The 22505-nt window shown below is 44.4% G+C and overlaps 8 protein-coding genes across 8 annotated transcripts; 5 read left to right on the forward strand and 3 right to left on the reverse strand.

Moving 5' to 3' along the window:
- Positions 1 to 754: 754 nt before the first annotated feature.
- Positions 755 to 1180, forward strand: F4817DRAFT_119763 (uncharacterized protein). Its single transcript, XM_049297614.1, has 2 exons — positions 755 to 870; positions 952 to 1180. The coding sequence occupies exons 1-2, from the start codon at positions 830 to 832 to the stop codon at positions 1124 to 1126; spliced, it is 216 nt and encodes a 71-aa protein (XP_049158670.1). The 5' UTR covers positions 755 to 829; the 3' UTR covers positions 1127 to 1180.
- Positions 1181 to 1991: 811 nt separating this feature from the next.
- F4817DRAFT_338876 (DNA replication/checkpoint protein) lies at positions 1992 to 3991 on the reverse strand (the record flags this gene model as incomplete). Its single annotated transcript, XM_049303477.1, has 2 exons — positions 3710 to 3991; positions 1992 to 3645 (listed from the first exon to the last, which is right to left on the reverse strand). Coding segments are annotated over exons 1-2 (1439 nt in total), but the record flags the coding sequence as incomplete, so codon positions are not given.
- Positions 3992 to 4149: 158 nt separating this feature from the next.
- F4817DRAFT_338877 (uncharacterized protein) lies at positions 4150 to 5364 on the forward strand. Its single transcript, XM_049303478.1, has one exon. It carries the CDS (start codon positions 4264 to 4266, stop codon positions 5320 to 5322), a length of 1059 nt encoding a protein of 352 aa, XP_049158672.1. The 5' UTR covers positions 4150 to 4263; the 3' UTR covers positions 5323 to 5364.
- A 6363-nt stretch (positions 5365 to 11727) lies between these two features.
- On the forward strand, positions 11728 to 13052 carry F4817DRAFT_338878 (serine hydrolase FSH). The gene has a single exon (XM_049303479.1). The coding sequence runs from the start codon at positions 11895 to 11897 to the stop codon at positions 12690 to 12692; it is 798 nt and encodes a 265-aa protein (XP_049158673.1). The 5' UTR covers positions 11728 to 11894; the 3' UTR covers positions 12693 to 13052.
- A 412-nt stretch (positions 13053 to 13464) lies between these two features.
- Positions 13465 to 13791, forward strand: F4817DRAFT_316343 (uncharacterized protein; the record flags this gene model as incomplete). The annotated part of the gene is made up of 1 exon (XM_049300662.1): positions 13465 to 13791. The coding sequence occupies one exon, from the start codon at positions 13465 to 13467 to the stop codon at positions 13789 to 13791; it is 327 nt and encodes a 108-aa protein (XP_049158674.1).
- A 519-nt stretch (positions 13792 to 14310) lies between these two features.
- On the reverse strand, positions 14311 to 16343 carry F4817DRAFT_359044 (MFS general substrate transporter; the record flags this gene model as incomplete). The annotated part of the gene is made up of 7 exons (XM_049306098.1): positions 14311 to 14654; positions 14713 to 14892; positions 14949 to 15486; positions 15544 to 15761; positions 15816 to 16006; positions 16057 to 16112; positions 16179 to 16343. The coding sequence occupies 7 exons, from the start codon at positions 16341 to 16343 to the stop codon at positions 14311 to 14313; spliced, it is 1692 nt and encodes a 563-aa protein (XP_049158675.1).
- Positions 16344 to 18148: 1805 nt separating this feature from the next.
- On the forward strand, positions 18149 to 18730 carry F4817DRAFT_365534 (uncharacterized protein; the record flags this gene model as incomplete). Its single annotated transcript, XM_049306879.1, has 1 exon — positions 18149 to 18730. Exon 1 carries the CDS (start codon positions 18302 to 18304, stop codon positions 18728 to 18730), a length of 429 nt encoding a protein of 142 aa, XP_049158676.1. The 5' UTR covers positions 18149 to 18301.
- A 916-nt stretch (positions 18731 to 19646) lies between these two features.
- On the reverse strand, positions 19647 to 21042 carry F4817DRAFT_316346 (uncharacterized protein; the record flags this gene model as incomplete). Its single annotated transcript, XM_049300663.1, has 6 exons — positions 19647 to 19898; positions 19952 to 19958; positions 20011 to 20115; positions 20367 to 20722; positions 20775 to 20824; positions 20943 to 21042. 6 exons carry the CDS (start codon positions 21040 to 21042, stop codon positions 19647 to 19649), a joined length of 870 nt encoding a protein of 289 aa, XP_049158677.1.
- Positions 21043 to 22505: the final 1463 nt, after the last annotated feature.

Here is a 22505-nt window from a genome sequence, read left to right on the forward strand (position 1 = left end):
AGCGGAGATGGAATGGCGTAAGATATTTTTACAGATTGCCATAATATAAGCCCAAAAATAGGAGTTGATAAGGTTGGTTGGCAAATTGGGTCCGTAGTGTACCGGGGATGGGGGATGATGACCAACTTACGGAGGGAGATCAGATCTTGTAACTCTGGTCGGATCTTCCCATAACTAGGGGGGTAACACAACATCAGGTACGGACGATTTCCGCTGCGACTTCTATGGTGACACACGCAAATTAATATTCATAAAAAGCGAAATCCCCTGTGCAATTATCCGTCGAACAAAACTGCTGTAGCCAATCACACGAAGCAACTGTGAAATATGCAAGTATCGTATATATAGATACCTAGGTACCTAAGAAGCCCAAGCTTATTATATCGATCAGTAGAAGAACATAGGTATGCGAGTAGGTTGGGTGATTATAAGTTGTAGATAGCGAAACGCCTGGTCTAGGAGGAGACTTGCACAGCAATGCCTCGAGCTACGAGATAAATACCTGGACGGTTTCCCTCCTCATTCTCGTTCTCTTTTCCTCTACATACTAGCATCCAGATCCAACCCCAGCATTCGGCGGCTCATATCTCTATCTTGAGACTTGGATATTTTATCTAGGCCTTCATATATATACGCATCTATTTTTCCACAACTACATACCATACAGTCACCAAGACTTACCTGCTATCCATCCGTTCTTACCACATCTACTGCCACCAAACTTCAACTTATATCTACTCGTATTTGAATTACTACACACACACACACACAGAGAGAGAGAGAGAGAGAGAGAGAGAGAGAGAGAGAGAGATCATCATTCAACCTTATAATGTCTCACACTTCGTCCTCCGGTGGCCAGGAGACTACCTCGTAAGCTTATTACTTGTTCAGATAAACAAAACTTCCCCTTAGTATAACCCAATTCTGACATGTCCATAACCTTACACATAGGCACGACGAGTCTGGAATGACGAACGACAGCACAAGGACAAACAGGGGCTCGCCCGTGCCTGACCTACCAGACCCTTCAGAGTCTAACGATGCACCCGCAGACACCCAGAGCGACCACACCAACCTTGACCAAGATCTACTGGGATTCGGGGCTCAGTTCGATGATAAGAAATAAGACTGTTGGGGTATGTCATACGGGGAGACATTAGTCCCATATGGCGATCCACGTGTTGACCCTTTCCCGGCCTCACAGCACCCTACTATGACTTGGGAAATGTTACGGCCAGCGTCTAAGTATGCTATACTGACTCGTATGTGGAGACATGGAATGCATTCTTTTTGAATATCACTAGTTATGGCATCGTGCTACACATTCATTAAGGCACATTTTTACCTAACTTTTATGTATCTTGTCTCTTTCGTCGTGGTCCTAATTTGGGACCCTGCCCCGGTATCATGTAGTTCTTACTCAGTCAGTTAGTTATTTGCATGATAATATAGGTTTGTTTCCACCTCTTGGTCTCACCACGATAATTTTCCAATGTAAGAAAATACTAGAATTTAAGACACAGGGAATAGTTTATAGGTGATATAAGTAGATAAAAGTTGGCATATGGGTGATACATTAAGGATTAATCCAGAGTACCTCCCGAAGGTACCTTAATTCAATATCAGTATAAATATTTAATTATGGATCAAAAAAAGGGCGGTTGACAGCGGGGTTAAGGTATGCTGTGCCCTCTGGGTTGGGGTCTTCCCGATGAGCGCCATGCAGACATGTAGTAACTAATCTTTACCCCTTGCAATATTTCCGATCTCTGGAATCAAATTTGTTAATGGTCAAATTCTTGAATTCCCATCTCACCCCATCCCAATCTAACTGTCCCACTGGTACTTATTTATTTATCTTGTCGATAGTGAGCTATCCGACCAGCCCAATACGTATACGCTAGACTGACGTTTGACGAACTAAAAATGTACCTGAGGGACTGCTGGAAATGTCACTGAAAAGACAACGGTTTAGGCCGATAGGATGATGTTATGGCTGTCTTGGCCACCACCTCAGGATCTTAGCGTTGTCGACAAGGGGCCCCCGGTAACAACTTCCAGATATCGATGGCCATTGCATGTGTCGAACCTTTTTTCCTGTCGGGGTTCGAGAACCTCGTTATTCTTTTTTCCGTATGTAAATCCTGTCCAGTAACGCCGGATGAAGAGGAATGGTAGGATCTTAAATTAGAAGTCGTCAAGTATCTGGCTCCTACTTCGGTAAGTACCTACGGCATATAACAAAAGACATACGCTAGTGAGATGGAAGGGCTCATGCAAATAGGCAATTGCTGACAAGCGTCATCATAACCATTCAATACAGTAGTTTCAGTAACTTGTCCGCTCATTTACGACGCCTGAATCTACCCCCAAACCCAGACGGAGGCCCCTTTGCTCCATGATTCTTTAGCTTTAGTCTCTTGAAGTTCGCATGGGCTAGCTCGTTGACCTTCCTAGCAACCTTTTGGACCTTGCCATCCTTCTTTTCCGTCTTCTTCTTCTTCTTCTTCTTCTCTACCTGCTTCGCCTCCTTGGGCTCCTGACCTTCGTCTTCTATGAGGTCGAATTCAGAGTCGGATCCTAAGTCTAGTGGTGGACTATCGCCGCCCTTCGTCATGTTTGCCTGCGTCTCAGGTACGACGTCATCTTCGTCATCAGTCCCCGGTTGTTCCTGCGCAGGCTGCTGTGGCCGTTTGCTCTTAGTTGGCCTCATGTTGACTCGTCGCGTAGTCCTCTTCTGTCCCTTCTTCTTGTAGACCTTTAGGGGCTGTCCGCTACGGCCCACTTGCTCTTCAGGTGCACTATCATAAAGATCCTCATCATCAAATCCACCAAGGAGCTGCTGGGCCTGACTGTCTGGCTCGAGGATATCTTCCTTCTTCTTTACAGGCTTCGTAGTGGCCGACGGGTTGACATCATTCTCTGCCTCGCGTAAGGCTTCGAGATCGTCATCTAGCGCTTCTTCCTCTAGCTTTCGTAGACTCGCCACTGCGCTGCTAAGACTACGACCCAGAGGCTTGCGCGGTAGGCGTAGGGGTGCAGGAGCTATGTAATTGCCGTTTTCGTCCACTGTTGCCAGGGGTGCTCTCCTGAGAAAAGATGGTGTAGTCAATTGCAACTTGCGGATAGAACTGGGAGTTCTACCTAGAGGAGCATTGCTATCTCGTCGCGAGGGTGTCATAAAAAGTGTTGTGCGCTTGCTCGACACAGGAGTTTTATCTAGTTTGATAGCGTCACCGATATTCTCGCTACCAACATTTTTGCTGGGAGTGGCCTGGATTGCACCATCTTTCAAGAATTCACCAGTCCTACTCCTTGAAGGCGTGTTCTCGTCGTTCTCTTCCAACAAATCAAATAAGCCCAGGATACGCCCATCCCTTTGGGGGGTAGGTCCAATTGAAGTAGGCACAGCAGGGCTAAACAGTTTCCGCGAGGATGGCGTCTCAAACATCTCAGGATCTATAATTCGCTCCCGTATATGGGAAGGTGTCTCAGCTGGCTTTGACCGCTTTGAGGGCGTCACTGCAAGAGCTTCTTCCGGCTCACGTTTCCGAGAACTTGATGATTCCTTCGCCTTGGCTTTTGGAGGAGGGAGCTTGCCAGCTAAGATATCGCGGACTTGGTTGTACTTCTTGTATTTTCGAGCTGAATAAGGCACCAATCAGTATTCCCTCCTAGTTGAAAATCTATCATTGGGGTTAAATCTAACCTATTTCTGGATTTTTCTTAATATCCTCGCGCCCCGGCTTTGCGCCGGCATTCTGGCTTGCCCAGTCGGCCTCGAATTGTTTGAGGTCGGCGCGTAATTGCTTGCTCGTCTCTTCATATTGAAGTCTTTCACTTTCATCCATCTTAACTAAGATACGAGTTGAACAGTGCTGTATGTAGATTTTGACGTGAATTGTTAATAATTGTTGCTAAATATTGGATTTGGTAGTAGGGAATGTTTTTGATAGGGAAGGTTAATCCACCAAAAACGCGACAAGCTTTAATGGAACGCGACGCGGGACAATCTAGTGGGGCACTTTAAATGATCTACCTTAGTACATGTACGTACCCGCCTTAGGGGGGAAATGTTACGTCAGCAATCTGGAATGCTGCCATGGAACCGAGCCATTGTTTGTATTTTCGTACTTCCGTACCTCGTCAATCCCTGTCAATCGCCATTTGTTTGTAAATTGCCTCTAAACATCGAGGTTATTTTCAACTAGTTACAACATTCCGTGCCTACTGCTCCTACTCACAGCAACACTTCCTATCTATATGGACACAAAGTTGGATGCGACTGATATACAATCTCAAGTACTCCAAAATACTCTTACAGAGGTAGCGTTGTCAAGGAGAGAATCCGAAGCCGATAATCCAAACGAGACATGCTGCGTCATCTGCCTCGATAGCATCACCGAGATCTGTGAGGCCAGGCCTTGCAGCCATCGGAATTTCGATTACCTCTGCCTCCTTAGTTGGCTAGAGCAGCAGACGAAATGCCCTCTTTGCAAGAGCAATGTCGATGAGGTCTGGTATGATTTCGAAAGCGATAGCCCTGATGCGAAAAGCAGGGTATACCTAGTTCCGCCCCCGAAGCCGTCATCAAAACAGCCCCTACAGCCGCATGCCCAAATCTACCACCCGCGAAATCTGTTTCCGAGACCAAACCGTCGACGATACGAAGAAGCGCCTCCGCGCCGGATAACTGTTGATGAGGCTATTCTCCGCCGGCAAGATGTCTATCGTAATCAACTCTACTCCCTACACGTCGGGTCGAACCAAAGATCGGGCTATCGAGATTTAACTCCACAGGTATTCGAATCCGATCCCGAGATGATATCAAGGGCGCGAACGTGGCTCAGGAGGGAACTACAAGTCTTCGAATTCCTTCGAACTCCACCCACCGCACAATCCAGTGACGATGCGATGACGAGAAGACGTGCGAATAACGCCGAGTTTCTGCTTGAGTATATAATTGCTATCCTGAAAACTGTAGATATTCAAGGAAGCCAGGGGCAAGCGGAAGAAATGCTAAAAGACTTCCTCGGTCGCGATAATACCAAGTTACTCCTTCACGAACTCAAGAACTTTTTGCGCAGTCCGTGGTCTTTGGAGGCCTGGGATCGCAAGGTCCAGTACCCCACGGCAAGGAAGCGACGAGTCCAGGAAGAAGATGTTGAAAGGAACGACCAAGTAAGCAACGTATCTCGAAGATTTGTAGCGGATGAAGGGCTAGACAGACGGAAGCGACGGACAGGTGATTCCTATCGCCCTTCATACTCAATCCGTCGCCACAATAGGAGAGATAATACGAACCAATATACACCAGATTAAACTTTCTTATTATTGCTAATATCAACATTTGATACTTCGTGACCTTGTATTCGAGTCTGGAACTAATAAGTCCGGCTTCTGCAATATGTCAGTGTGAGACTCTTGGATATAGCCGTACTTGATTTTCTGTAAGCACATGGTATAAAGTAGACCCTTCCGCAAGCATCCGAGGCCGGTCACTCAAGTCATGCTTAGGTGAGATAGCGCCGTCCGCTATACCTACCGACTTCCGAACTCCCTTGGAGTAGTATTTAGAGTAGTCGACGAGGTCTTCACATAATCATGTTCAAGACAACGAACCATGCAAATCGCCTACTCGAGCTTGTGGGTGAAATAGGTAGCTTATCTATTGACCTTGACACAGAACTAATGAAAGAATGCCTACGAAACAGGTGAAGAGCGTGGCGAGAAGACCGAGTCAGTGAAAAGTTAGTATTAATATATACCCAGGGACATAGTTCAAAAGGGGGTTATTGCAGGCAAATGATAACAGCCTTACGAGCCATAGAATGATACATTATATCTAACCATGTACCCAATGTCATGCAAGATATCAGATGATATAGGTCTCGATCCGTCCACTTGGCGTCATCCCAACAAGGGACCTATCTTAGTTTTGTCGTAAGTGTGAGGAAGTAACACTGAAACCCCGGGTCATGCGCTTCTATTCATCTAAGATACCAAAGCATGAAGAAAGCATTTTAAGTGTAAATTCCATGTAAGATATGAGGTGCTTGTAAGTTTCTCCCTGTTTAGAGTAAGTACCAGCAACGGAAGAGTTATACGAGATTTGATTTCAGCAGTAATAAGAATGAAGGCGTTGGATTAAAATATTGATAGGACAGCGTGTAAATATCAAAATGACATCCATACAACGAGATAAAATCTCCATACCGGTATAGGATAGTAGTAGAATCAGTTTAACCCTCAAGATGTTCCAACCAGCCTCAAGTGGTATTTTTTCATGTTCGCTTAAATGTCTTATGTGACGACCTTGTGTAGGTTATAGTATGAATATAGTCCGTTGACACTGTTCTGTCTTCTTCCATTTCGCTTTTGGCTTATTGGGCCATTAATCATTCGACTTTATCTACCTACATATGAGTTGTTACTATACCGCCGGTCTGACGTTGGCTTTCTCCTTCTTGCAGCCGTCATAATCAGCAAGATGTACCTATGTTTAACACGTGTACATGAAGGATATCATACCTGCACTAATATAAGGATGGCTGGCAAACAGAATACTTTCGAATGGGCACTTGATATATATACCTATGTACCTAAGGTAGATATGTATCTAAGTACATTAAAAGTTTAAGTGGCATTGGTCAGGTATTGAAGGTACGTGATAATGATTATGAAAAATCAGTTCTGAGGAGGTACGTACCCATTTGGGTATGCGATTGATCCTAAGCACATGTACGTATCTAAGAGTACCTGATTTGATACGTATTTCATTAGATATACCATTGGAGTTACATGAGATACAATCAAGAGTTGAAAATATGTAGGTCCTTAAGGAAGGTTCGAATGTTGTCCGGGATGATTAAATAAAATACCTAGGTACGTCGCCCTTACTAATTGATTTAATTCCATTTCGGGATATGACAAGGATGTATGATTGGTCAGTTAATTCTACCCACTTTTAAGGTTCGAACCTGATCCCCAGCCAGACCCACTAAAAGAGCCTCAAAGTCAGGATCAATATCAAAATCATCTACGTACTAAGAATCAAGAAGAGGTACATGCGTACCCCAACATAACTTTAGGAATCAACAGACCGTAACCTTTGATTTGAAAGGTTTGGCAGTATCAGTGCAAATCAGATTCTAATCAGACCGCCCGCCCAAATAGTATATATATTTTGGCATCCCCTCCCTACCTTCGCATCTTTCTCCCACCTTTTCTCTACTACTCTTCACTTCACAACGAAAACTCATCACCAATCTTCTTGAATATTCAACCTTTACTAATGATATCTTTCTATATCTACTTCCTAATCTAATATAATTTTTCCCAATTCTTATTATCATGTTCAGTTACAATTTACCTCTGTCTTTTTGCAAATCTATTTTGACTAATTTTTTATTTGTTCACATTCATTTCCGACCGCGCCCAATCCTATCGATCTCACTCCTACAATCAAATCTTTCCTGACTAAATATCATTTATTGGAATACATTATCCGCCATTTTTCATCATTCATTTTTAATCTATCACCTTATTTTTCGGTTGCCCCTCCACCCTTAGGCAACCCTCCAATCCCCCACCTCTACCGATTACTCCTACGACTTTCGCGTTATCCTTTCCACCTATTCTGGATACATGTTACTACTTGGCTACTTACTCTAACCTTCCGCTACTACTACTTAACTATCTATTAGCTCTAGGCTTAACCCCGGACACCATCCTCCGGCGATCGACTGAGACTGCCCTTGGGAAGCGACGACGAGACCTTGGCCCGCCTCCCGACCCGCGAACCAGACACTACCCTCTGACCCGACGAAGACTGCCGTTCCAACCGACGGGGAACACTGCCGCCTTCCGACCCGCGCCAGCAGGGTAACAGACACGATCCTCTGAACGATGAAGACCACCTCGTGCCAACGACGACGGGGCACGGGCTTCGCCTTCCGACCCGCGAACTGGACACGATCCTCCAGCGACGACTGAGACTGCTGATTCCACCGACCGACGAGGAACATAGCCGCCTCCCGGCCCGCGAGCGACATACGAACATCGGCTAGAGGATCGGCGTCGGCTGGCCCTCTATGTCTCAACAGGTCTACTGTTGGCTGACTCGGAGATTGAGCTTTGACCTACTCATGTCATATGCTTCGCTCTTGCACACTCAGAATAAAATGGGAAGTACCTATCTAGGTAGATGCAGCTGAACTCTTAACATAGTTCTGATTTGCTGAAGCCGAACTTCCCGACATTTATCTCTAGACAGGCACTGATATGATGTATATCGGCAAAAAGAGAAACTCCTCTTTTAGTTACTTTATCTTGGAATAAAATCTTTAGATTTAGATATTTAGGCACCTAGGTTAGGTAGTTATTCATTCTACAAACATCTGAACATTTCCCTAGTTAATTTATAAGTCCGTCTGCGATTGCGTAGTCCTTTGGGGAGTTTTAGCACTCTTCTCTCCACGTCCCATATGTACCAAGCCTCCTGGATAACCTTGCGGTCGACATGCCCCCAATTAGGCTCTAGGTCGCTATTATTCTGTTCCCACAGCGATATCGTTGAGGCCTGGAACAAGGGGTAGAAATGTACTGCGTAGGATCATTTCATGCCACACCCACAGTGGCAATAGTCTATTACATCCGCTCAAAATAACAATCTGTGATATTACCTAGGTACGAGCACACATAACCCCGCAGCTTAAATGTCAGCGCCATAAATGGGGTTTGAATTGCGACGGCCTACGGGACAGACCTCTGGTGGTGTAAGTGGTAGGCTCTCAAAGTTATCGAGGATTGCGGAGGTTAGTTCTGGTACGAACAGAGGGTTAACCTCCCAGGTGCATCCGAAACTAGCTAACTGAAACCGCGAGGGTTATGTCAAGTATATATACCCACCACTCGGTCCCGTTTACGGGGTCAACACCTACTGCGGGTTTGTTACCCGGTAAGAAGACAGGGGGCTGTAAAGGTCAGGCGAATAGCAATGATGTGGTAGTTGAATTCTAGAAAGTATAAGATGTGAGCTCGCGGATATTACTGAAGTCGAGAGTGACTAGCATGTATGAGCGCGAGTCTTCTCGATCCCGCGCAAAATACGCCCCTTTTTCTCGCAATCGTCGTTTTTCCCAAGTATGTCAAGCTCGTAGTCCGGATTAGCTAATAATACACCCTCTTCCAACCATTTCGTGGCACCACCGGACTGTGAGGTAGGAGGCGGAAAATCAACGTCACACCTTTTCGTGGTAGGAGCCCTGCCCCGCCGTGGCTTCGCCTGTAGTTCCTACATCATCCTCCCCCACCCATTCTGATTTTGAACAGATAAAGGCTATTTCCTGTCGATATCGGATTGAGGTTGTAGTTCGAGTGAATAATGTCCAACATGACGCGGGCCGGAGTAATTATTGAAGTATCAAGTTTAAAAAGGCTTGGTCCAGAGGCGAATGGTAGGATAGGAATGACTACAGCACTATCACTTGAATTCTAGCAAGCTAATCATAGAGGGAAGCTATCTCCCTTGCATTTTGGTACTTATACCCCAACTTGATCGTTTCAAGTTACATGTGTACAAAGCATCAGAACGAGGAGATCATCAACATAGTGTTTCACGGTATGTCTCTCTTCCCAATTTCTAGGTATTTTATAAGGACGTAATATTACGTAACCATGTGGCGCGGACAGGGCCGTTAACATAAGGATTGAATAAGCCTACGACAGTGTGAAGGCATTAGTGAATATCTAGGTAGTGAAAAGAGCGGTATACAAGTTATACGGTGACTTAATCAACTGACTGAGCTTCATGGAATAAGGGAGAAGCTTGATGATCTATGTGACAATATTCATCAACTAATCTCCTGAGACGTAACTAATGTTGTTTATCGGTTGTTTAAATCCAAGATGTTGTAGTAGAACTATATAACGCCATGATACCTGTGTCGGTACAATTCTTCTTCGGCAACAAAGTTGTTGATACAACGGCTATTTGAATTCCATATGCCTCCTTTATTTTTCATCATCTTCACTAACCATCACGATATACTCATCACAAAGTAGCATATCCAGCATTTTTATTCAATCGCCATAACCACCGTTACCAATACCAATAATCCTTTCTATACCTCCACATACATAATCCAATATGTGTCACTGCGACATGACCCGGATAATGTGTGCGATGTGCGGGAACATATCGGAATACTACAGGAACTATGATCCCTGCGACAGTCGATTGGCATGTACTAAGTTTTGCCCAAAATTAGATGTCAATTTCTTGGGATCAAGGACCCTGGATTGTGATAACTGCCGGTTACTTTGGGGCATCTTCACTAACATAAGCGAAAAGTACGATCAGGTAGAAGAAGGTGTAGAAACAGAGCAAGAAATGCAGAAGCAATACCAGGAACAGCTGTTGAAGGAGAAGCTTCAGCAAGAGCAAGGGAAATATGACCCGCAGCAAGAAAAAACAAAGAAATAAGTCTAAGGAGGTGAAGCAAGGGCTTGGACTTGCAAGAACCTGAACTGATTTCGGTTGCTCTACCGTAGTTTACTGTAAGTAATATGATGTCTAGAGTAGACTAAATAATCACTCTTAAGTATAGTAGCTAAATATACGATGAGCTTACTATTTATGTTTTTGATGAAAGCTTAAAAAGAAATTGTTTTTTCCTTTGAGTAGGTATATGTCCATATGAGAACAATTCCTTCATTTAAAATGAACATCATGCATCCCAAAGTCTTTATGTTGAATTGCATAATTCTTGGGCTTGGGCTCACCCATAAGTTTACCGTATTATCAGTTTACTGTCCTGAACTAAGTCAAGAATGATCTGAGAGTTTCTGAGGGCACATTGGAGTCTGCCCTAAGCGACTGTAACGTCATGGCGTACTTCCTGGCGGTAAGCATGAGTAGCTCAGCTGTTATGTGTATTTCCGATATATGTAAAAAACGCAACCCAGGAAGATAGGAGTCTGACTGACCTAGAAGAATATTGGAGAAAGAAGATACTTGATTGTAATGATTTTTGTATGTCGCATATGTGCTTTTAAAACATTGGTTGGGATGAGTAAGCTCTTTGGATGCCATGATGAAGCCTCGTAGGTCATAGAGGTATTCGGATTTGTTTATGTGGCTGATACACATCCAACGTCAGGTAGTTAAAGAGGAAAGAAAAACAATAGATTTTCAAATGCGATATTTAAGAATGCGCCGCGGCCTTTTTTAATCGAATTGCAATACTGTCCCATTGTCTCCGAGTTAGCCTTAAGGACTTCAGGTCATCTTTAGAGAAATCTCCATTGGTGAATACTAGTATCAATATTTACACCAGCAGAGCTTTAAGCATGATGCTTCTAAATGGTGGGACGGTTGGGGTAATTGTGATTGGGTTGGAGTTAACTTATTTTTATCTGATATATAAAGACGAAGTAAAAGTATTGAAGTAAGGACAAAGTTGAAGGCGTGCAACTTTCGCGCTTAGGCTTCTTTATCACTATTCGGGTGCAGCCTCGAACTCAATTGGCTGAAATTTGGCTGCTTATTCTGACAGGCAGGACAAGATACTTGTAACACTAGGCTATTATCGGAGTACGAGCTGACACAGCTTACTAACATAATGTTGGTGAAGTCCGAAACAATCATCAGATTCCAGCATTTTAATTGGTTAGCAGGAATATTTTGGTGAGGAATCCTGATCCCTTCGCTCCCCTCCGCTTACGATCCGCCATAGACGCGGATACATAGTTTTTGACAACACCACACCATCCATCACCCCTCTTGCCTTTTGCTTGACCATCCTCTTTCGCTACATAGACCCCGGCCAACCTTACTCGGCAAATTAACTACATTGCTGTTATTAATACCTATACCACATACGCATCGCATCATGGTGACCAAGCGTGAAGATACGACCTTACATCTACCGCGCATCCTCTGTTTGCATGGCGGCGGAACCAATGCCCGTATCTTTAGGGCCCAATGTCGCGTAGTGTCACGGACGCTAGAGCCTTATTTCCGCATGGTTTATGCCGAGGCGCCTTACGAGTCTGGCGCCGGCCCGGACGTGCTTTCGGTCTATGCAGAGCACGGGCCATTCAAAAGGTGGCTCCGTTGGCTTCCCGAGCATCCGGAATTAGAAGACGACGGTGCTATTGCAGACATTAACGCCTCTCTGAAAGACGCTATGGATGCCGACGACCGCGCGGGTGCCACCGGTCCCTGGGTCGGGCTTCTCGGATTTAGCCAGGGTGCTAAGATTGCCGCAAGCATATTATATCGACAGCAGATCCGATCCGAGAAGCTGGGGCCGGCGAAGGCGGGTTCGGACTGGAAGTTTGCCGTGCTCATGGCCGGACGAGCACCCATAGTGAACTTAGACCCCGAAGTATTCACGTCATCTATGTTAAGCCGGGCGTCACAGGTCGGCCTCACAGGTGCGCCAGACCTAATGGAAATGATAAGCGGGAACCACGTCTTAAAGCTTCCGACCATCCACGTTCACGGGCTGAGCGACCCGGGTTTGAATCTGCATCGCGAATTATTCGAAGAGTACTGCGATCCAGGGACTGCTAGATTGGTTGAGTGGGATGGTGCGCATAGGGTGCCACTCAAAGGAACTGACGTACAGCCGTTGGTAGAGCAGATATTAGATGTTGCAAGAAAGGAGGGTGCCTTGAAACGTTGATAGATCTCCTTATCGCAATTATGGGTGCGGTACAGGGGCGGCCATGAAACTTCCTAATGCTAAGATGAGGATTAATTTCATACCCTACACCTAATTGGAATAGAGGGGATATCATCCGAAGATTGGTATTGCCACCAGAGTAGACTTGGACAAACCAACACCAACAGTCAGGGGACATCAGATATGACACATAGAGGCAACATGGAAACGTGATGATTAACTACACATGTCTTGCCTGCGTATACCGAATGATACCTGCCTGGGCAATGACTGCAGGCTTCCTTTCAGTGGCATGTACTTACGTTACAGTGAAATATACGTAATTCCTCCCTAGATAAAATGTCGACTAATAAGGAACTCACCAAATAGAAACCCAAGTATCTACTTTTGGGGACATAGTAGATGACGCACCTGGACATGTCGGATGAAGAATGCATCGTTTTGAAATGCCGGGGGCCTGCCTGTATCCCCACGTCTTGCAAACCAGAAGTTAAACGATATTGACGTACGAAATATTGGCATCGGCGTTGGAGATACGGTCATCACACTCGTCACATCCACATCAAGCCAAGCTTCATACTTGATGTGGTTCTGCTCTGGATACTATGGAGGTTTTATTATATAAACATGTCTGGGTCCAAAACTCTCCTACCTTGCTTTACGTTTTCCTTAAACCCACAACAAGTACTACTTCGCCTTCGCCTGCCAACAGCTACCTTCACCCTTTGCGTATTATCGACAAAAAACCTTTCCGACTTAACAACCAGCCAAGATGATGTTTTCAGGCGAGCCCTCCACTATCGAGGACCTACAAGACCTCGATATCGTTCTGGAAGATATCAATGATCTTGAAACCGAAGTCAACGATATCCTCGTCGAGGACGAGATCCTGTCTTCCAAGAAGATGAAAGTGTATAATCAATACCTAGAATACATAGTCGAAGCCTACAAAAAGCTCAAGGATGCCGAGGACTTGGAAGCCTTCCAGGGCAGAAATGAACAGGAGAGAATCGATGCTGGAATCAGGACGCTGAAGTCGGTGGAGTACAAGATCCAGAATGCGATCGACCAAAGCGACGAGCTGCAAGAGTCCGACTAGGATCAGCACCAAGACCCTGTAGGAGAAGAGTAAGAATTCTTTTGGGCCAAATAAATGGAGTTGGGGACATCGATACCCTACGCGTCTAGGCTGGTCTAGCCAGGCAAAATGGCACTGTTTTTCTGTTGATTATTTTACGCTGATTTACCCACTGTGTCACTGCGGTCTTTTATCACAGCTTGGAAGAGGTCATCATGCTTACCTGATATCCTCAACTAGCAGTATCATTAAATATATTTAAGCACTAAACCACGCAGAGAAATTGCAGATCATGGTGACAATGTGACATATTAGTATGCTAATTTATATCCTATAAGTTAACTGAGGTTGACATATTTACTATCAGGATATCAAGTATCGGAAGGTGATATGTTAACTTCCATTATCGAAAATAGGGGTCGTATCACACTAACGGATATGTACCTGTAATTGAGTATCTTCAAGATCTTGGACGTTTTCAATTCTTAAAAATCTAGCTATTTTATGCTTATATTTATAAACCACTATCATCCTATCATCTCAATGCGCAAATCGGAAATCCAACCGCTTATTCCCCTCGTCAGTTGTCGTCGATAGATACTCTAATCTTTCCTCCGCAGTCATAGCATTCCATTTTTTATCCCTGTACCTATTCCTGAGGACGTAGTACACCTTAGTGAGGAAGTATATGCCGATGTTTCCGGCAAGAATAGCTATGAGTTGTCGATTACCCCGGCGGTAGAGTGGCGCGTCGTCTGCCCGATAGATATTCGATGCGATGATGCCGCCGGCCTGGCAGAACATGTTATAGCATGCAGCCGAGACTGTACGAGATCGCACGGTGTTGGAATTCCGGGAGTTCCATGCGACTTGGATAGCATGGGCTGATAATCCATTGTCAGTACATTCTCGACAATACAGGATAGGAGTTTGGGGACGTACCATTCGGGTACGCTAGCAAGAGAGTTGTCACAGTCCAGATGACCCATCTACTGGCGCTCGCCGTATCGGCCACGTTGAGGTATATCAAGAAAGGCAGTATCCATAATTGCCCAATCATTGCAACAAAAGTGAGTTCTCCGAAGATTTCAGCTGCGTATGTGTTCGCAAGCATCGTAAAGACTATATCATGCAGTTAGCGCGTTTATATCATTATGGGGGTACTTGGATTTTCCTACTGTGGATTACTGTATACGGAATAGACAACAAATTCGATGTGAAGGTGTCAAACTTCATCTGCCGGAGTGAGAGTGTCAAGTACTGCTGCTCTGGAACGGAGGGGATCTGGAAGGTAAGTCCGATGATGTACAGCGGCCAAAGATCGAAATCCTGGAGACATTTCCATAACAGCTTCGGAGTTATAGGCTGGCGGTTGTGCATACCGCTCTTGCTCGGGTCTTCTCGAAGCACTCGATTGACGATGATAGTCTCTTCCCGGGGTGTAAACCAACCGTTCTTTCCTCGAAACCAGCTAGCTGTCTGACAGGGGCCAGCCGGCATCAAGACGAATGAGAACAGCCCTACGACCAGGGTTATCAAAGCCTCCAGTAAGAACAACCAGCGCCAGCCAGAATACCCGAGAACTCCTCTCATCTTCAGAAGACCGGCGCCGATGAGCGCCGAGAGGATGTCGGCGACACTCATCATAGTCCAGAAGAAGCCAAGGCGGATGGTCAGTTCGTGGTGTTTGTAAAAGTATGAGAGGTATAGGATAACCTAGATCCAAACAGTCAGCATTAACTTAGTTGAAGGTTTCGGACACTGGCTACTCACATCGGGGATAAATCCTCCCTGGATTATTCCTAGTAGAGCCCGCGTTGCCAAAAACGAGCTCCGACCCGAAAGCCAGAACTGGCCCCCAGCCGCGATAGACCACAGAACCATTTGACTCGGAATCCATCGGTCGGGTCCTATCCACTTAGACACGAGCTGGGAGGGCAGTTCCGCAATCAAGAATGATAACTTGAACACGCTGTTCCCGAGATTGTAATCTAACAACTCGTCAGCGCTATGGATATGAGTGTCACCTCACGGACCAGACTCACCGTTCGTGGATAAATGAAGATCATTAAGAAAGTTGTCCGTCAGAGCTTGCGATATGTTCGCTCTGTCCAACTCGAGCGCCATGAACATAACGCAGGCCCAGATCATAATTCTCAAGTCTATTTTCCGGACGATCGCATATTCCTCCGCCCACGTCCATCGTGCTTTCGGGTCGAAACGGTGTACGTTTTCCCTGTTGCCGGATGAGATTTCACTAAGTTACAAAGCCAGTGTGTGACATACCAGTCATCGCGGGGTTGGTATTTCTCAACCGTCTGAGGATCGTCAAATACACTGGGCTATACACATATATATGTCAGTCATTTCTGTAAGCGCTTCTTATGTTTGGTGTGTGAGCTTATTACCTGTGTCGCGATCGCGTTAATGTCGAAGTCTTTTGTACGTTGAAACCAAAAGTGCTTCTCTTGCTGCGGTACTCCCAATGGCGGTATACCGTCACTGTCGAGCGAGATAGTTGACTCGGTAGGAGTCTTTTGGTCGCCAATGTTTTTAACGAGAACGGTTGCCATCTTGGCGCAGCGTTCGCTTCGGAAAGTGACTTTGGTCGATCTTATCAAAACAATCCCAGGATCTCGGGACTGACGCCTTATATACGCCTAGTATGGGGCTGGGAGGAGGGTACCACGAGGCCAGTGGAATGGTATCATTGATAATGATAATTAGCTATGTACCACCACCAGCTAGGGATCTGGCTCAGGGTCCCCCGGGCGTGGGGGTGCTAGGTCTGGACCCGGAAACTAGTTTTCTAAAGACCTCTAGCACACCCAAATATCTAGGTAGTGACTTGTAGCATAGCTGAATGGCGACTGTATTGTGATGGTTGATACACACGCACCAGCTTTGTCTAGCATACAGTCTTCTCGCCCCCCGAAACAAGTTTTTCGACGCCAAAAATATAAACGAGATTTATAACATGGGCTTCCTTATCTAGGATGTTGCCCCTCCTCACATGGGAGATGATGACATTCTATATGCAGTGATGGACATTGCAGAACGCCTTAGTATCACGGAGATAGCTCGCCATATCCGATACCACGGTCTCCAATGAAGCCATAGCGTTTAAATCCTGCAGGTACAAATAGGTGATGCAGCTAAGGATGTCACGTAGTTGCTACATACAATTTAATCTTCACCTGCGTATAAGTCGTCAACCGCTATTAGGATTTGATGCCTAAATCGCTAAGATACCTAGGTATGTATCGACTAAGCAATTTGTCATGTTCAATTGCAATAGAAACACTACGTTAGCGGAGGGAGTAAATACTTAGAAAAGAAAGAATTCCGGGAAACCATGTACAGTGTGCTCTTCTAAATTTGATGATGACAATTGGAGATGGAATGTCGCGATGTGTCGCCATCGGGTCTTTTTCCGATTATCAGTTATTGCTCAACTCTGATTGGCTCTATCATGGAACTGGTATGTACTCATCCCAGCACTGAAAGGAATTCGGCAGCTTGCTATCTTAGCATAATATTTCTGATAATAATGTCAAATCCGGTATTGAGCGTCGCATCCATCAAGGTAGTTCATACTTATTCATTCTTAAGCGTCGACGAGGTACGCGATTAGTCGTGGTTTAGACCCACAACAATTCTAAGACTAGCATAACCAGTTACGTTTCTAGCCTCTAGGTGCCTAAGGCACATAGCTGACCCAACAAGCACCGAGTCACACAGTCAGCTCTGTAATACGTTAGCTTGGGTAGTTTAACGTGATTAGGTGGCCTTCTTTTTAAAAGCTTTTCCTAATTGTGAAATACGAAACATCAATCACTTAGGTACTGCTGATATATTAGACACACTCAGATGTAAGCAAGCTTAATTCTTACCGTAGACTTCCGTCTAATCTTTATTTATGTAACTCTTCATTTGAAATTTCTCTATTGACCTCCATACTTACCTACCAATGGGCCACCGACTACATAAAGCGCTCATTATCTAATTCGACATCAATATGCAAGTCATAATATCCCAGCGATTGACAGCAAGTTTGTTTCTGTCGTGGATAAACTTGATACCATAAAATCATCAACAGTGAGTTTGTTGCAAGTAGACTAAATTTAAGGAATTTAGTAACCTCGTTTCGAAAACAAGGTTACGGTTCCCAAGGCGAAACCCAAATGGTGAATATGCAACGTGTGGTTAGGGATGGGTAAATTTGAGGCATTGTACACTGTTCCGCCTTGGAGCTGAGTAGTGAATTGACAGCTTTAATGCATTCAGTTCAAATGGCGAACCTACCTGTAACTTGAACAAGTCTGTGTAAACCTTGTACTTGATGCTGTCATCGATCTGGTATTGTAACGCAGAATCTATTTAAACAAGCCGACACCAGATATCTCTACCTCCTATAAGCATCCACTTTCCTAAACCAAACCATCTACACAAAGCACTTGTTTCCCTAATAAGTCGCGGATAGGCAAGGCAAATCAACGCAAAACCAACTTCGACCTCGGTAGTTTCCACCATGGACAAAATTGACAAGCTACCTGACATCATCATTATAGATGAGGACGATCTCGATGACCTGGTTGGGGCGATTTCAAAACTCGAGTGCGACCTTATGTCCTACCCTGGCAATCGCGGTCCTTTATCCTCGAAGGAAGAAAAGGCGATTGATAAACAGCTCGATGCCACCGGACTTGCACACAAGTCTCTTATGGACGCTGAAACTCAGGAAGAGAAAAAGGCCAGCCCCAACTACACCAGTTTGCTAAAGATCAAGCTCGCCTGTGACAAGTTGAGGATCATAGAAATACATTTCGAAAAAATCAAAGGTTGGAATTTCAGGGTGAAAGCTGCTCTTGGTATAAAGAGTGATGCTATTTGTAGATTACCTTGCCGGTCCTACAACGTAGATTACCCCACAAAACAGGTGCATATAACTGCGTACTAAAATTACAATATATCGACATCCAGCAATTCTACCTTATTACTGACATAAAAGTACGATGTTTTTTAACAATAATAGTAGATATTTACGAATCTTTTGACATATTTAAATTATTTATATTTAAACTAATTGATTGATACTAAATTTGAAAGAATGCGACCGTGTTTTATAGTGCAATTGAAAAAGTAATCTACGAATAAAAGGTATTAATCTGCAAATAGTGGCATGTAATCTACGGATAAGGCCAACTAATCTTGTATTTTTCGGCCATAATAGCATATTTAACAATAGTTATTTATATCAATTGAATCAGCTTAATAAGGCCAATCTAATGATATTATAATTGTGTAATAATACTGTATTTTGGTGAAGATATTAAGGAGTGATAAGAAATAGGTAATAATTGGCCTGGCGGGCTTGGTCAAGTGACCTACCTTGTAAGAAACGTTCCCACGATTTTAATACATACATCAATTAAATCAATTAAATCAGATCAATTAAATTAGATCAATTGAATCAGATCAATTAAATCAATTAAATTATTAAGAATATTGTTAATATAATTATAAAATTAGCATGTATCGGCTGCATTTTGAGAAGGTTACGAAACAGAATGGGGCCATGTCATTTTACTAATAATTTTGGTTGCCAGTTACTTACACCTGTTCTGTGGGGTAATCTACGTGGAAGGGCTGTCATGGTAATCTACAAATAGCATCACTCGGTATAAATTAAGGGAATTAATAACGGGAAGCGGCTACCTTTATTCTTACAAATTGGTTGTATTCGAAGGGGTTGGAACTTTGATAGCTGAAGTTTTAAAGTGCGTTTCGTTTTTATACTAATCGGAACAACTTTAAATACTAAGCCAACCGAAATCTTCCTAGATAATGGAATAAAGACCGCGAGTTAATTAAACCTAGGCCTCGCCATTATCATCCCATGACCTTACCGTGCGCATGTCGTCGATGTCTCGAAGAACCCTTGTCGCCGGACCGGCCTTCCTACCGCCTTTCACGTCCGATAGCCTAAGCGCCTCCGTTCCCTCAGTAGTCCCCGAAGCATTCTGGTACGAGCCAGAGCTCTCCGAGTTTCCACCTTTCTTTTTTACAAATCCCTTTAGAACCGGCCAGAGAGTAGGTATAGTACCAACGATAATTATGACATGCATCTAAAACACATCAGTATGATATAAAAACCATGATTCAGGGGCTCTCTCCGTACCTCGCAACTATTCCAAGTTAGTTAGATCCTCAAACGAAGACTAGACATTTAGAACTTACAGGTACCATATTGTGATGCTGCCCCAAGACCATGTTATGTCGTTATGATCGCCCAGATTATGGACACGCATAAAGTAGATCTTGGCGATAGTAGCTCCGGCAGCACTGCATAACGTTTAGTAAACTTGAACAAGTAGGAATGTATCAGAGGTACTTATAATATGCTACCCCCCATCAAGCAGCTGAGGCCTATCTTCATCTTGAGGTTTATGTTGAGCTGAGTTATTATAAGCGACGGGAAAACGGCTAGGAGAACATCCATGAATGCTGTGTATGCTGACGGGATAATGCCACTATAAGAGCTAGAGGATGATTTAGTGAGTATCTATTCCTATCGATGGATTAACGCTACGTACTGGGTTTCGGGGCTTATACAGCTCCCTTTAACTTCAGGCATCCATTGCTTCTCGATAGGGATGCAGAAACGAAGGAGGATGACTATTGCGATGAAATTTGCAATAACTAAGATGGCACCTAACGTCCAGATGCAGGCTAGATGTAGTCGCGTAGCAGTAACTCCAATCAGCCGAGTCAGAAATATTAGGATAGAGATCTTGCTAAGTGTCGACGATACAATAGAAAATGAAGGTGCTATAATGGTATACTTTATTGCCATTTGTCTGTGGTAAGGGTCGGTGATAGTGTCGATGTGCCTACCGAGTCCGTAATGAGCAGCAATCGTAACGAATACCGAGCAGAGAATCGCGAATATCTATTTTAGACCCCAGTTAGATTTGCCTCACAGCTGGGATAACGAAACGTACGCCAGCTAAAGTCATGAAGATATCATCCCAGCTGGCCCGGTCGATTACCACTGCGAGAATGAAGATCAGCTAACGTACTCTTCATATTGAGAGCTTCAATGGATTGAAAGATAGACTGATAGGCACGTCCATGGTAACTGAACAGACGTACTGTGGTAGCCAACTTACTTTTCCTGGCCCAAAGTCTAGTAGCACAGAGAATAATAACCAATGATCCGAGACCCCAGGCCAGGGCAATCAGTATAGCCGAGTTACCATTTTCGGCCATTCCTTTATTTCCTTTATCGAGGCAATATAGGCAACCAGTTGGAGTTTTGATGGATGTTGAGAAAATGGAATGGTGGTAAACGAACGCTTTGCTGGCTACCCCTAAAGGTTATTGTGGAATAAGAAATAGGGTTAGAAAGTGGCGTGGGCTATAGGAGATATGTGTCCTTAATTGAGCCATGTGGTCTTCTGGACATAAACCTCATTTGGAAAGCCTTTAAGTCATTAGCTAGGATATAATAGGGCTACTTAGCAACGCCCCCCCCCATTATTTGGAGTGAATGCCTGAGTAGTCACAAACTATATTAGAGCTAGGCCCTTACCTCTCACTCCGTGCTATACAGTATCCGGACAAGTTGATCCGTTACCCAGGAGAGGCATATCACACGGAAGATGACATCAATTAAGTGTTTAAGTGGATATTATTTAACACATAGCGATAACCTTGTATCCGGATGACGATAACATCGAGGCTTTTCACTCTGCTAGCCTCGTACGGCGAGATAGTACATATGTTAGGGAGGTCGTCCTAGGATGTGTGTGGCAAGGTTATTGTAAGATATCAATGACGCCGGAACGTCTTTTCCTTTTTGCTTTTCTAGTCTCGACTAGGTAGTACGTACCATGGTGAGACTATCGTAAATCCATCACAGTAGCGTTGGATTTATAGAGTTTTATTAGGTAGTGAGAAGCTTAATTTAATGGGACTTTTCATAAAAATTACTTAAGAGACCGTTTGAGAAGGTATGCTATCCCGGAGACTACCTAGAAGACTACCCAGAGGACTACTAGGGGATGACGAGATGGGGAGGCTTTGTATAACCTCAAGAGTAAAGCAATATTAAAGGGGAGTCTATCACGATACAATAGGGGTACCTCGTAAGGTAGACGTTAGACACCAGGCCTATATAAGGAGGCTATGCCACCCCGTATTCTTGGGAGGTATGGGTCAATATTGCCAACAACTATGCTAGTAGCTAGTCCCCTGTCTCCCACTCTACACGGGACCCTGACATCTTTCCCGAACCAAAAACAACTGGCCTGGAAGCCTTTATAAAGCCACAGCTCTAGCCACATTACCCACATGTAATACTCCACCCAAAATCAGCCAGCCACCAATCATAATACATCGAAAATATATGCGTATACCCTCAATTTATGTAATTGTTGCACAAAGAAAAAATATTTACCATCTACCCAAGCCAGGTCAGGTCCAAGTCAGGTCAAGCTATTAACTGACTCATCGAACTCGCTGCAGCCTTAGGTACCTCTTATACGGGTTACCCGTGCGTATACCCAAGTACTCGTAAGATCGACCCCGGTTCATAGCTAATTCCTCACACCCGTGATAGGTAGATTGATATCACGTGCTACGAACTTTCTACCAAGGATGATCGTCCTTGTAGAATGAGAGCTGATTCGCTTTTATCGAACTGTTGTGAACCTACGCTGCTTGCATACATG

Source organism: Daldinia loculata (genome assembly GCF_022478755.1).
Source record: "Daldinia loculata strain CBS 113971 unplaced genomic scaffold F4817scaffold_27, whole genome shotgun sequence".
Lineage (NCBI taxonomy): Eukaryota > Fungi > Ascomycota > Sordariomycetes > Xylariales > Hypoxylaceae > Daldinia > Daldinia loculata.

What these genes read in the sequence shown, in the direction of transcription:
- F4817DRAFT_338878 (XM_049303479.1), top strand. Translation starts at nt 11,895, where the DNA reads ATGGTGACCAAGCGTGAAGATACGACCTTACATCTACCGCGCATCCTC.
- F4817DRAFT_338877 (XM_049303478.1), top strand. Translation starts at nt 4,264, where the DNA reads ATGGACACAAAGTTGGATGCGACTGATATACAATCTCAAGTACTCCAA.
- F4817DRAFT_119763 (XM_049297614.1), top strand. Translation starts at nt 830, where the DNA reads ATGTCTCACACTTCGTCCTCCGGTGGCCAGGAGACTACCTC. An exon ending in GGTGGCCAGGAGACTACCTC is followed by an intron (nt 871 to 951) that starts GTAAGCTTATTA and finishes CCTTACACATAG; the next exon opens with GCACGACGAGTCTGGAATGA.